Source organism: Acartia tonsa, chromosome 1 (genome assembly GCF_053477335.1).
Source record: "Acartia tonsa isolate MP-2025a chromosome 1, ASM5347733v1, whole genome shotgun sequence".
Taxonomy (NCBI): domain Eukaryota; kingdom Metazoa; phylum Arthropoda; class Copepoda; order Calanoida; family Acartiidae; genus Acartia; species Acartia tonsa.
In genome coordinates, this window is record NC_137260.1 from 30,180,941 (window position 1) to 30,196,582 (window position 15,642).

At 31.2% G+C, this 15,642-nt stretch overlaps 1 protein-coding gene across 3 annotated transcripts in view; it reads left to right on the forward strand.

Annotated features, from left to right (window-relative positions):
- Positions 1–15,589, forward strand: part of LOC145329037 (nuclear pore membrane glycoprotein 210-like) — a 70,512-nt gene extending 54,923 nt beyond the window's left edge. The window contains exons 7-8 of one of the 3 annotated variants that reach the window (XM_080173054.1): positions 5,920–6,070; positions 15,381–15,589. In XM_080173054.1, coding sequence (XP_080029180.1) covers positions 5,920–6,070; positions 15,381–15,421 — 192 coding nt within the window. In that variant the 3' untranslated portion in view covers positions 15,422–15,589. Of the gene's footprint in view, positions 1–5,919; positions 6,071–14,025; positions 14,847–15,380 lie in introns of those variants that run through there. The other 2 variants (XM_080173062.1, XM_080173069.1) reach the window with 2 other exon arrangements.
- The last annotated feature ends 53 nt before the right edge of the window (positions 15,590–15,642 follow it).

A 15,642-nucleotide genomic window follows, 5' to 3' on the forward strand; every position in this document is an offset into this window, starting at 1 on the left:
ATAGCCTTTAAAAAATACTTTTGATATTTTTAACCTATATAATCAATGGAAAATAAAATAGTTTTATAAAACAAACTTTTTAAAAAGGTTTAAGATAACTTCATAAAAGTAGCATTTAAGTAGGATATTTTTCTTGTCTATTTTAAAAATGCAATTTAAACATAGTTAACAAATATTTAATTAGCAAGAATGGTAATAAAACATTTCATTAACTACTTAAACCTTTTTGTGGTTTGTTATTTATTTAAACAGAAATTCTATTTTGTCAGAATTATAAAGATAATGAAGTATTTTCAAACAAGCTTGCAAAATAAACGTAATTTTATCAAACTTCCTTCATAGAAGGTATTGTTGTAAAATATTAATTATCAAAATAAAATCTTTAATTTACAACATTTAAAACACCTAAAAGTAAATTCTAAGCAAAATTACATTTGTTCTCTAGATTTAGAGTAGCTGCAATACTTTAAAAAAACATCTAGTATTGAAACCTATCAGCTGATTAAGTTTCAATGTTCATAAATTGGTGGTTTACAGATATCTAAACAAATATATATCTTACAGATTTATTTTCAAGATGAAATGTAAAGTATTTTATACAAGATGTCATTTAGTCAAATTTAAAAAAAAAAGGATCATGGAAAGAAAACAAAGTCATTCCTAATTAGGACAGAAGTCACTGGAAATTGATCTAAGGAAGGCTACTTATGTCCTTCATCAAACAAAATCTATCTTAAGGAAGGTGACTTATGTCCTTTCTCTGACAAATTCTTACATTAGGAAGGCTGCTTATGTCCTTCATCTTGCAAAACTTAGCTTTTCTGTCCTTCACATAGCAAAACCTCACAAAACATAGCTTTTCTGTCCTTCACATAGCAAATTCTTGCAAAATATAGCAAATTCTTACAAAACTTAGCAAATTCTTGCAAAACATAGCAAATTCTTACAAAACATAGCAAATTCTTGCAAAACATAGCAAATTCTTGGAAAACTTAGCTTTTCTGTCCTTCACATAGCAAATTCTTGCAAAACATAGCAAATTCTTGCAAAACATAGCAAATTCTTGCAAAACATAGCAAATTCTGGCAAAACATAGCAAATTCTGGCAAAACATAGCAAATTCTTGCAAAACACAGCAAATTCTTGCAAAACTTAGCTTTTCTGTCCTTCAAATAGCAAATTCTTGCAAAACATAGCAAATTCTTACAAAACATAGCAAATTCTTGCAAAACATAGCAAATTCTTACAAAACATAGCAAATTCTTGCAAAACATAGAAAATTCTTGCAAAACATAGCAAATTCTTGCAAAACATAGCAAATTCTTGCAAAAGATAGCAAATTCTTGCAAAACATAGCAAATTCTTGGAAAACTTAGCTTTTCTGTCCTTCACATAGCTAATTCTTGCAAAACATAGCAAATTCTTACAAAACATAGCAAATTCTTGCAAAACATAGCAAATTCTTGCAAAACATAGCAAATTCTTGCAAAACATAGCAAATTCTTGCAAAACATAGCAAATTCTTGCAAAACATAGCAAATTCTTGGAAAACTTAGCTTTTCTGTCCTTCACATAGCTAATTCTTGCAAAACATAGCAAATTCTTACAAAACATAGCAAATTCTTGCAAAACATAGCAAATTCTTGCAAAACATAGCAAATTCTTGCAAAACATAGCAAATTCTTACAAAACATAGCAAATTCTTGGAAAACTTAGCTTTTCTGTCCTTCACATAGCTAATTCATGCAAAACATAGCAAATTCTTACAAAACATAGCAAATTCTTGCAAAACATAGCAAATTCTTGCAATAAGGGTCCCAAACTCAAAAAACGAATTTTCAGCGCGATCCGACCACCGGTTCTTGAGATACGGTGACCTGGTGTCCTTGGTACCAACAGTAAGATTTGGGAAATGGTTCGAATCCTTAGTAAATTTGGCTAAGTCCAAAAATATTTTGACACTTAGTCAAATTTTTGAAGAAAATATACCCAGGTGACACCAAGCGTACCTACTGAGAGGACACCAGGTCGAAAATATTCTAAGTGTCAAAGAATTTTTGGACTTAGCCAAATTTACTAAGGATTCGAACCATTTCCCAAATTTTACTGTCAGTTCCAAGGACACCAGGTCACTGTATCTCAAGAACCGGTGGTCGGATCGCAATGAAAATTCGTTTTTTGAGTTTGGGACCCTTATTGCAAGAATTTGCTATGTTTTGTAAGAATTTGCTATGTTTTGCAAGAATTTGCTATGTTTTGTAAGAATTAGCTATGTGAAGGATAGAAAAGCTAAGTTTTGTAAGAATTTGCTATGTTTTGTAAGAATTTGCTATGTTTTGCAAGAATTAGCTATGTGAAGGACAGAAAAGCTATGTTTTGCAAGAATTTGCTATATTTTGCAAGAATTTGCTATGTTTTGCAAGAATTTGCTATGTTTTGTAAGAATTTGCTATGTTTTGCAAGAATTTGCTATGTTTTGTAAGAATTTGCTATGTTTTGCATGAATTTGCTATGTTTTGCAAGAATTTGCTATGTTTTGTAAGAATTTGCTATGTTTTGCAAGAATTTGCTATGTTTTGTAAGAATTTGCTATGTTTTGCAAGAATTTGCTATGTTTTGTAAGACTTTGCTATGTTTTGCAAGAATTTGCTATGTTTTGTAAGAATTTGCTATGTTTTGCAAGAATTTGCTATGTTTTGTAAGAATTTGCTACGTTTTGCATGAATTTGCTATGTTTTGCAAGAATTTGCTATGTTTTGCAAGAATTTGCTATGTTTTGTAAGAATTTGCTATGTTTTGCATGAATTTGCTATGTTTTGTAAGAATTTGCTATGTTTTGCAAGAATTTGCTATGTTTTGCAAGAATTTGCTATGTGAAGGACAAAAAAGCTAAGTTTTCCAAGAATTTGCTATGTTTTGCAAGAATTTGCTATTTTTTGCAAGAATTTGCTATGTTTTGCATGAATTTGCTATGTTTTGCAAGAATTTGCTATGTTTTGTAAGAATTTGCTATGTTTTGTAAGAATTTGCTATGTTTTGCAAGAATTAGCTATGTTTTGTAAGAATTTGCTATGTTTTGCAAGAATTAGCTATTTGAAGGACAGAAAAGCTAAGTTTTCCAAGAATTTGCTATGTTTTGCAAGAATTTGCTATGTTTTGTAAGAATTTGCTATGTTTTGCAAGAATTTGCTATGTTTTGTAAGAATTTGCTATGTTTTGCAAGAATTAGCTATGTGAAGGACAGAAAAGCTAAGTTTTCCAAGAATTTGCTATGTTTTGCAAGAATTTGCTTTGTTTTGCAAGAATTTGCTATGTTTTGTAAGAATTTGCTATGTTTTGCAAGAATTTGCTATGTTTTGTAAGAATTTGCTATGTTTTGCAAGAATTAGCTATGTGAAGGACAGAAAAGCTAAGTTTTCCAAGAATTTGCTATGTTTTGCAAGAATTTGCTGTGTTTTGCAAGAATTTGCTGTGTTTTGCAAGAATTTGCTATGTTTTGTAAGAATTTGCTATGTTTTGCAAGAATTTGCTATGTTTTGTAAGAATTTGCTATGTTTTGCAAGAATTAGCTATGTGAAGGACAGAAAAGCTAAGTTTTCCAATATTTTGCTATGTGATGGACCAAAAACCAATTTTATGCAAGATTTTGCTATGTGAAGGATCAAAAAGCTAGGTTTTGTGAGGTGAAGGGAGGCTACTTATGTCCTCAATCTTGCAAAATCTTTGTTAAGGGAGGCATGTTATGCCCTTCATCTAAGAAATTCTCACTTAAGGAAGGCTACTTATGTCCTTCCTAGGAAGGTGACTTCTGTCCTAATTTAGGAATGACTTTGTTTTCTTTCCATGATCCAAAAAAATTTTTATTAATTCATTAACAACAAAAAATGTTATAAATTTAAAGTCACAAAGAGACTATTGTGTATTCTAGTAATATGTTCTGTCTGCAATCTAAATTAAAACAAACTTTTTACTCATTCAAGTCAGGGATGATTTTAGTACCAAAAAAATAAAACAAATTGAAATTTGATTTAATTTGATATTATCGTACAATATTTTCTCATATATATGATTTAAGAAATATATCCATGGAATCTTTACCTGTCATAAAGACGACATATAAAAACAACATCCTTATAAGGAAATTAAAATTTATATTCAAAATTTTCAAATTCATTTTATGCTCAAGAAGGGACAAGAAGGAATTGAATCTCAACATTAACTTGTTATTTATCATATTTCTTTACAGTTTAGTGGTAAAGTGTGTTAATACTTTATTTCGAGTCTATGCCATTGTGTGTTAAGGTGTATATAGATTCATAGGAGCGTCATTATGCTCTACAAATATTTTGACATGCCCAAGAGTCTATCTCTGATATTTCAATGTGAATGTAACTGTGTTTTTTCAAGTTGTAAAAGTGTATTTTTACAGGTAAAAATAGTTATTTATCGTATTTAAGTACTATTGATCATGTTGGAATGGGTATTTCACATATTCTACCAATGTTTGATCACATGACAAAACATGAAAATTCTTGCTACTCCCTAGGGGACGAAGAATGTAGAAATCACAAAGTTGCCATAATTATTTCTCCTATTAAAGAAGGCGTATCAACTTTTTTGCTTTTTATTTAAGATAGCTAGCCGGTTCTTTCAGTAAGTAGTAGATGTAAAATTTTTCATAGAATTTAGATATGCAATCGGTTTTTTTGTAGACCTCTTATTTTTTAAGTAATTTAAGTTTTTAAAAAAAATAATTAAGTCGGTTTTAAGGTACTAAAACGCAACAAAATAAAAGAAGAAAATGGCCAGTATGAACAAAAATAGTAAGATCTTTAATTAGACACCTTACTTTTAAAATTCTGTTAAGTAATTATTGTAAAAATCTATTTTGTTAACCTCGGATTAATCAAAACTTTGAAATTAAAAATATCCTCTCACAGGCATAAAAAGTATGTGTTCATATATACTTTTAGAATGAGAAAAATAATATGAATTCATTCTAAGCAAAATTGAAAAACTTTTATAAAACTAAAATAAAAGATATATGTTTATTTTAAGAATCATAATTTTTGGCTTTAAAGGGTTAGCTTGAATAAAACCTGAACAAAACCTAAACAAAAGACAATGCAATGTAGCAGATATTTTTTAAACACAAGAAACAATAATGTATTTTTAACTGCATTGTTTTGAAGTTTATAAACAGACTGATGCATATTTGTTCATAATTTTTCATTCTTTACATGTTCTGTAATATCACTATATTTATTGTAGTATCTATTGTATATATTGTATGAACGTTCTCCTTTTTTTTTGGCAATTCTATTGGTTAACTTTATAGGTTATGCTTCGCGATTCGTCAATTTTTGCAATTTGTGATTGGCTAGTTTAGTAGTTACAATTCTTAAAATAAACTTTTTATTTTTTTATTTTTTATTACAATATTTTAAAACTTTTTCAATTTCGCTTAGAATGAATTCGTAATATTTTTCTGATTCTAAAGGTATATATGAACCCATGTTTTTTATGTCTGTTTGAGAAAATATTTAGGTCTAAAGTTTTGATTAAACCAAGGTTAAAAAAATAGATTTTTTCAATAATTCCTCAACAGAATTTAAAAAGTAAGGTGTCAAATTAAAGATCTTACTATTTTTGTTCATACTGGCCATTTTCTTCTTTTATTTTGTTGCGTTTTAGTACCTTAAAACCGACTTAATTATTTTTTTTAAAAACTTAAATTACTTAAAAAATAAGAGGTCTACAAAAAAACCGATTGCATATCTGAATTCTATGAAAAATTTTACATCTACTACTTACTGAAAGAACCGGCTAGCTATCTTAAATAAAAAGCAAAAAAGTTGATACACCTTCTTTAGATAAATTGTAAAAAAAATTAAATCATGAACTTTATAATAATTCTAGAGCAGAGAAAATGGACCCTTGGTTTATGTATCAGCATCAAGTCCTGGAACTGGTCAAATAATTGCAATCATAATAGATGAAAACTATGCTCATGTCAAAGAAGCTTCAATAATTATTGACGTCATTGAAGAACCACAACATCCAAATCAAGGTGACTTTATTTTTTCTTATTATTATCTTACTAACATTCTCTAAAACATTACTTGGCTTTAGTCAAGCACTAACTTTAACGTTATAATCGCCAAGTTGAGCAAAGCCTAATTATTGTAGTTGCTTTTAACAAAGATATTTTCTTCTTTGGTAGAATAATTATATGTGTGAAATTTATGGTTATACAGGGTGTTTTTTTTTAATGAGTTAAAAGTATTGCTTAATTTAACCCACTTGCCATTGACAGAAGTTAATAATCTATATCTTAATTTCTTCATTGATGTGGGACATTTTGTATGAGAAAAAAATATTTAGCGATTTTCAACAAATTCTGCCTTAAAAACCGGTTTTTCTAAAGTACCTATATTTGGAAGATTTTTGGATCATGACAAATTTTAAGAGTATGCAAAAATGCGTACATTTTTAAAAATCAAATTGCGCAGCTTGTGTTAATAGTAGAAAAATGTTATGCATATCGTTAGAATCGTCATAAACTCTAGTTTTTAGGTGTTTAAGAACTATTCCTGTGCTACGTATAGTTTAGGAGCTACGTGGTAAAATGTTCCAACTTACTTAAAATTTTCAACATTTCTCACATTTTCCAATGTAGCTTCTATACTACAAATAGCATGTATGTGTTACATATATTTCCAAAAACTTGAGTTTATGACAATTCTAACGATATGCGTAAAATTTTTCTACTATTAACACAAGCCGCGCAATTTGATTTTTAAAAATATATGCATTTTTGCATACTCTTAAAATTTGTCATGATCCAAAAATCTTCCAAATATAGGTACTTTAGAAAAACCGGTTTTTAAGGCAGAATTTGTTGAAAATCGCTAATTTTTTTTTTCTCATACAAAATGTCCCACATCAATGAAGAAATTAAGATATAGATTATTAATTTCTGTCAATGGCAAGTGGGTTAAATTAAGCAATACTTTTAACTCATTAAAAAAAAACACCCTGTATTAAAGGAAACCCATAAGAAATACACCGATTTAACTGTTACAAGACTGTCTTTAGAAGACTAATACCCCAAATTTGAAGCTTTAATAAAAAAAAGTTTTACGCATTTCAAAATTACATTTTAAGTATATTAAAAGGTGTCTTAGCTTTTTTGCTTTTTATTTAGAATAGCTAGTCGGTATCCTGTCTTTGTTATACATAATAGCTACAACCCCTCTAAGCTTTAAAGTTGTTAGATTTATAAAGAAAGGTTTAAAAACGTTTTGTAGAGAGTGACTTCTTATCTTGGTAAAGACACCATGTGAAATATAGGTAAACCACATGACATATGATCAAATATTAGAAACTAGCGGCTTCGCCCCTAGCCTCTAGGGGCTTTGCCCCAAGAGGTTTTTAATGAAACAAATTTTTCGTATTTAAGATTTAAAAGTAGACCCAACTGTTTTAATTTTAGTTTTAAAAAGAATTTTTTTGGGGGGGGGGGATTTTTCATTTTTTGGGGGGTTGGGGGTGTTCCATCCCCCAAGAAAATAGTTATAAACCTTCCCGGGACCTATGAGAAGCTACCCTGTAAAGGAGAACCCGATCGGTTCAGCAGTTAGCGAGATCCTTTGCTATAAACAAACAGACAGACATCGTTCTACTTTGTATTATAGATAGGCAAGTGTTGAACCTGTGATCCTTTTTAGTTAAAATGAATTAACATATATATAAATGTGAAAACAAAATCTACAAAGAGTCATATATTAACAAATTTATATATTTATTACAAATAGTATGCTTTTAGTTCTATATGATCTATCCCTATAGTTTTTTTCTATTATAGTAAAATTAAAAATAATCCATTCAAAGTTTTGTTGAAAAAAAACTTTAAATTGTCTTCCTCAGAAATAATTTTATTTCTTATTACTTTTAAAATTAGTTAATGTACCTTTTTTTTCATAAGATATCCTTGTAGAAGTGGATCATGGATTCATGAGGTAGGGGCATTGAAAATGGGGAGGGGATTAAGCTACCTTTACATAAATAGTTAGGGACTCCTAAACGGTACTTTGCAAAGCAGAGAGGAGTTTTTAAATAGTTTAAAATGAGATACACGGCCCCCCCCAAAAAAAGAGTATGGGGGCCCGGCCCCCCCCCCCACACTCTTTTTCACTCCCCACTCCCCCACCTCCCTTTTAAAGGCACACGATAGGGAAATGGAAGAGGGAGGTGTGAGCAAGGAGCAAGGGATATGAATAGGGAGAAAAGGGGCAGGCAGACATGATGTGCCATATTCTTGCCACAGGCAGGCAAGTGTGCTTGGACACATAATATGACGATTGGGAAAGGGAGAAGAGAGGTGAATGCAAGGAGCAAGGGATATGCACAGGGACAAAAGGGGAAGGTAGGAGCGCTGTAACAATTATATTAGTAATGGTTGCCAACTAAAAATGAAAATAAGATTTCTATTATTTTTTATTATCCTTCTAGCTTTCTTTTACTATTATATCTTACAAGTAATATTTTAATACCACATCCTTTTACATTATTAGAAAAATGTAATTCCTAGCTTAGTTGGCAACTGTTGAATGCTTGCCTCTTTTCCTCCACTTCATATCCTTTGCTCCTTGCTTTCACCTCCCTTCTCCCTTTCCCAATCGTCTTATGATGTGTCTCAGCACGCTTGCCTGCCTGTGGCAAGAATATGGCACATCACATCTGCCTGCCTCTTTTCTTCCTATTTATATCCCTTGCTCCTTGCTTACACCTCCCTCTTCCATTTCCCTATAGTCTGCCTTTAAAAGAGAGGTGGGGGAGTGGGGAGTGTAAAAGAGTATGGGGGGCCCCCCATACTCTTTTTTTGGGGGGCCATGTATTCTCAATATAAATTATTTAAAAACGTAACTCTGGTAGAAATTAATAAGAAGAGGTGGTGGGGGGGGGGGGGGGATTGATAAGGGTTGCTTTCAAATTTATGTCAGCTTTTTAGTATAACTTTAAGGTAGGCTTACATTAAAGTTAGCGATGCCTAAAGGGTTCTTAATTCAAAAGAAGCAGGTAAAGGTGGGAAGGGCCAATGAGGGTAAGGGATACATGAATTCTTATAATGTATACCTAGCTTGAAAAGTAAGGGATACATTAAATTAAGGTATTCCTAAATTAATGAGAAAGCTTAAAACAGCTTTGACAACCAATTCATAGATATATAAGATCTAGATGGTCGATCTGTCATGCTTATAAAGGGAATTTTTTGTTTATCTATAACTGTATTTGTTTTATTTTGATAATTTAGTCAACAACAAAATTTGAAAATCAGACCAAAACACCAATTATACGATGGAAAATGTGAAAAATATAAAAATAGCAAAAAACCTGCTAAATATAACATTTTCTCCATTTTCATCTCTGACAGACAGACTGACTGATGGACAGACTTCCTCAAATGTTGGTGGAGACTTTATTATGAGGGTGAATTTTTAGGAAGGTAAACAACCCTTCCCCTTACCCCCCCCCCACACCCCCACCCATTTTGACATCCTCGCTTTTGTACAAAAATCTGCATCCTTTTTTACCAACTAGTGCTGCAACCACAACATTTTAAATTAACTGCCTAAAAAAAATTTGGTGGATTTTTTTATTTTTAGGGGGGGTTGAGGATGTCCAATCCCTCAAGTAAATAGCCTGATTGGTTCAGTGGTTACAGAGATCTTAAGGGACAGACCGACAGTAACTTTTTTAATAAAATTTTTTTATTTCCCCAATATTATTAGAAAAGGGTTTAAAATATTTTTTTAACAATTTAATAAGTAATAGATGTAAAATTGTCCATAGAATCTAAATATGCAATAGTTTTTTTTTGTAAACCTCTTATTTTTGAAGTAATTAAAGTTTTTAAAAAAAATAATTAAGTTGGTTTTAAGGTATTAAAACGCAACAAAATAAAAGAAGAAAATTGCCAGCATGAACAAAAATAGTAAGATCTTTAATTTGACACCTTACTTTTTAAATTCTGTTGAGTAATTATTGAAAAAATAAATTTTTTTAACCTTGGTTTAATCAAAACTTTGAACTTAAATATATTCTCACACAGGCATAAAAATATGTGTTTATATATGACTTTAGAATGAGAAAAATATTATGTATCCATTCTAAGCAAAATTGAAAAAGTTTTATAAAACTATAATAAAAAATATAGGTTTATTTTAAGAATCATAATTTTTGGCTTTAAAGGGTTAACTTAAACAAAACTGATGAACTGAAATTTAATTTCTGAATGTGTACAAGTTTCCGCGATGTTTTCTCATCCTATCTCAATATTTACTACTAGCTAAAAAAGCTTCAAACTTAAAAAAAAAATTAATTAAAATTTTGAATGTATAATGTATTAATCGTTTATACATTAAAATTTAGATTTTTTTTGGAAGTTTGAATTTTTTTAGTAAGTAGTAAATATTGAGATAGGATGAGAAAACACCGCGGAAACTGTGTACACATTCGGAAATTAAATTTCAGTTCATCACAAAACCTAAATAAATGTACATACAATGTAACAGAAACACAAGAAACAATGATGCATTTTTAACTGCATTGTTTTGAAGTTTATAAACAAACTAAAGCATATTTGTGTGAAATTAAAGATCTTACTATTTTTGTTCATACTGGCAATTTTCTTCTTTTATTTTGTTGCGTTTTAGTACCTTAAAACCGACTTAGTTATTTTTTTTAAAAACTTAAATTACTACAAAAATAAGAGATCTACAAAAAAACGATTGCATGTTTAAATTCTTTGGACCATTTTACATCTATTACTTACTAAAAACACCGACTAGCTATTCTAAATAAAAAGCAAAAAAGTTAAGACGCCTTCTTTTTAAAGTTTTCCATTGCTCATGATAGAAAATTTCAATATTAAATTACAATGTCTAGATACAAAATTCTAAGCTTTTTTCAGCAGAAAGTTAGTTTGCCTGTAACTTATTACATTTTTTCAATAAAAACACTGATTTCATTGTCAAAATCGTTCAAAAATATTCGGATTAACTGGGAGGTCTTAGTGTGATAATTCCAGCCTATCAGAATTCTTTGTCGGCACAACAACCAATAACAGCTAAGCATTTATTAGGTTCATTTTTTTCGGCTATGATTATACGCTAACAAACCCAAAGTTCATCAACATCATGAGCAATGGAAAACTTCATTAAAAAACAACAGACTTATTGAGAGTAAATTTTTAAAAGCGAAGCTTTTCTATAATTATTTAAAGCGAAGCTTTTCTATAATTAGGGTCGGTCCGTCCGTACGTCACAAACGGATAGCTTTTTTCGTTAATTTAGGCATTTTAGAATTGTCCTATCGATTTCAAACTTTGCATGGTGATTCCTTTAGTAGTTAGATACGATTTAGAAAGCGTAGCAACTCTATAATCAATTCAAGAATGTCCGTACATCCATTTAAACATGTTGATTTTTTACTTTTTTAACAATAAATGTTTATGTGATTTAATCATCCGATTGCTCTGATCTTTATATGTTGATTCCTGGGACGACAAAGTATAATGTCATAAGCGAAGCAACTCTGTAATCAAGTCCTAAAAATGTAAGTATCTCCATAAACATTATCCTTTATCGAGCAGTTTTTCAACAAATTTACTCACAATTTTGCTTCGACTCTTATACATTTATATTTTGATTATTCAGTTCTGACACTATATTAGTGTTAATGTCCGTTTGACCTACCGTTTCAGTGCTTCGCTTTTATGGATGTTGTCATCCTTGTTGAGTTTAAAATGTTGGCTTTAAAGGGGGGGGGGGAGTTTGTACACTTATAGGAAATAAAATTCAGTACCAAATTTTGCCCTGGACGTTTAAGCTTGTTTTTATAGTTATCAACCTAATTCTTTTGTAATCTCTCTCATATGATTGGATCTACCCATAAAACTTAAAAAAATTTTGGGACTTTCCTTCTAGGGGCTAGTGGGGCAAAAGACTTCCCCAAACACTAAAAATTTAAGTTCTGAGCTTAGTTTTACAGATATCAACCTGTTTTTTTTTAAGGAAAACTTTTTAAACATAACCAGACTAAGTAATCATTACAGATTTCATTTTTGGGACTTTCCTTCTAGGGGCTAGTTGAGCAAAATACCCCCACTAAAATTTTAAATCTGAGCTTATTTTTTAGAGAAAGTGAGATGATTTTCTTAATGAAACTTTTTTGACATAATTGAATTAAGTAACTGTCACAAATTTTATTTTGGGACTTTCCTTCTAGGTGCTAGTGAGGCAAAAAAAAATCCAAAACACTAAAATTTTAAGTTCTTAGCTTATTTTTAGAGATATTAAGATGATTATTTTAATGAAAACTTTTTTAACATCACTAAACTAAGTAACCATTACAGATTTCATTTTGGGACTTTCCTTCTAGGGGCTAGTGGGGCAAAAGACCCCCCAATACTAATATTTTAAGTTCTGAGCTTATTTTTAGAGATACCAAGCTGATTTTTTAATGAAAACTTTTTAATGAACCAAGTAACCATTACAGATTTCATTTTTAGACTTTCCTTCTAGGGGCTAGTGGGGCAAAAGACCCCCCCCCCCCCCAAACAGTAAAAAAGGACGTGCATAAGAATAGGCTGGGCAGATTTTTTTTTTACTATTCACTTGCGTGGTGACGCTTTGGGCACAAGTCCTATCTACAGCGTTTCGGAGCCGACTCCGGCTCCTACCTTAAAATTAATATATCAATTTTTGTTCATTATTGAATTTTATAAAATAAAATAAATAATATAAAATATTTTGCTTTAATTTTATTAAAGCTATATAAAAGTAGAAGGATTTGTGTCTATTTGTTAAGTAACAATAGTTTTTCAGTTTATTATATAGAAATAGACCGTTGCCAAATTATAATATTACTTTAAAAAATAATTTTTAGCTAATCTGGAGCCGGAGCCGTTTTTAACGAAAAATACGGCTTCGGCTCCACCAAAAATGTTGCTGCTCCCGGTTCCGAAACGCTGCCTCTCTACATCCCCTTTGAACATACTCTGCATTTTAAATTGCAGTGTATCACGCTCAATCTCCTAGGGTATCAGACAACCTTCCCTTTTGATTGCACGACCTTTGTCTCAGAAGTCCTAACTGTGCATGGTAATGAGTTGCATCTGACATAGGAAAATTTAAAAAAAATAACATAGTCTCAAATGTTGCCAAGTTGCCTAATTCAATGAGAAATGCAAAAAAAATTGGCGGCGGGGTGGTGGAAAAATGGCGATTAACGCCGGAAGCGGCAGTCAAATTGCCTTTTTTAAAATCTATTTTTACAAACCATCCATAAATTTTAAAAGTAACTTTGACCCTATAGAAGCTTAAATCCGAAGTTAGCTCAAAATTTGGTAAAAGGGTTCTCGAGTACACTCCCCCCCCCCCCCCGCCTATTCTTATACACATCCTCCTTTTAGTGTTTGGGGGGGGGGGGCCTTTTGCCCCACTAGCCCCTAGAAGGAATGTCCCAAAATGAAGTCTGTAATGGTTAGTTCAGAGTTATGTTAAAAAAGAGGAAAACGCCAGTTTTTTTTTAAAAAATCAGCTCCGTATTTCTAAAACTAACCTCAGAACTTAAAATTTATGCCCCTAGAAGGAAAGTCCAAAAATGAATATGTAATGATTACTTAATTAGGTTATGTTAAAAAAGTTTTACTTAGAAAAAAACAGGTTGATATCTGTAAAAATAAGAACTTTAATTTTTAGTGTTTGGGGTGTCTTTTGCCCCACTAGCCCCTAGAAGAAAAGTCCCATAATTCAATTTTTAAAGTTTTATGGGTAGATCCAATCATATAAGAGAGCTTACAAAAAGAATTAGTTGATAACTATAAAAACAAGCCCAAACGTCCAGGGCAAAATTTGGTACTGAATTTCATTTTCTATAAGTGTACAAACTCCCCCTCCCCCTTAATTTCTGGCATATGTAAGGCAATTTTTCAATTTAATGATAATTATTATAATTTAGAGAGATTGACATAGAGCAAGAGTGTAATTGGCTAATATATCTAAGGCTAGAATCACCAAGAATACACATTATGTTGTAGACTAGACCTGAAATTCCTTGCACCAAGAGAAACTGCGAGCACTTCTATTTGGACTGTCCTGTCACTTCCAAAGTGACTAATAACTACTTCTCAGAACTTCTACAACACATAGAACTAAATTTGGAAAGTTTTGTTAGTAAAGTTTCAAAAACACTCACCAGAAACATTATTAATCTTTTAATGTTGAATTTGTACTTGTTTATTTTTTATGGGTATAGTCCCTAACTTAAGGAGCGTTTCGTCGTATTTTTTAGGTTAGGTTTAGTTGGGTGATTGCTTCGCATGCACTGTCAGGCAATTGGCCAGCAGTGTTAACTTTTCAATTTACTCTGGATAAATTTCATGCTGTGAATATGAAATAAAACTACCTGCTAATGAGGGCAATTTTTAAGTGTTTGATTAATAAAGTTTGTATGTAATATATTTTTAGTTGCAAAGCTGCTCTATGATTCCTTTGTCTGTCCGTCTCAGTCCGTAACACTATAGGGGGAACGTGATTTCTTCGCTTCTATAAAAAAAAAAATTCATAAAGATTTGTCTATTTAATGCGGTGCACATTGGGGCAAATCAAGCAAAAAGGGGATTTAATTATTTAGCACCCTTTAAATCAGTGGCGTGCGAAGCACTTTGTCTAGGGTGGGGCATTTGAAGATTTTGTAAAATTTTGCCCCCCCCTAAATCAAAGTGCCCCGGGGGGGCACTTTGCTTTAGGGGGGGGGGCATTTTGATTATATATACTAATTTTAAATACTAATTTTAAGGGGTGGGATTATTTGATTATTGGCCTTTTGGTCCTTATCCCTTCTTCCCCATCCTATTTCTCATTTATATCCCCCATCTCTTCCCCCCCCCCCCCATCTCTTCTCCCCCATCTCTTCTCCCCATCCCTTCTCCCCACCCTGCAATGACCGAAGGGAGCTAGAAAGCATCTTCAAAAAAAAAGTAGAGAAGATAATTTAACCTTCCCCCCCCCCCCCCCCCCCCAACACCACAAAACATTTTTTATGGGTGGAAGGGGATGTTATAAAATCTCAGCAGGAAGGATGAATAACCCCATTAAAAAAAAATTTTTTGGGGGGGGGATATAAAAACACTCATATTGGAAATAATTTACCAAAAATTAACCTAATATGTAAAACTGATTAATTTAAATATTTCTTTATTGTATGACAACATGGATGACAACATCTTTAAGTAGCAAAGCACAAAAAATCATTAATAAGAATACAGGCAAGTAGATTTAAAGAGCATCTGTTGAAATAAATATATATTTTAGGTAGAAAAAGTCACAAATCCTTTTTCCTGTATGTTGTGTGATGACAGTCAAAGGAAATTACATACTGGATGCTTGAAACAGCGAGAATTTTATTTTTTTTAATATTATAATCCACAAAAAAAATTTATCGTACCATAAAACCAAAGATATAAAGAACTATGTGAAAAATAAAAAAATTACTTGTCCTTTCATCTACAGATATAAAAATCTCTTAGAAGTATGGAAAACTTTGGGGTATAGTCTCTATTGTGGCAACGCCTCT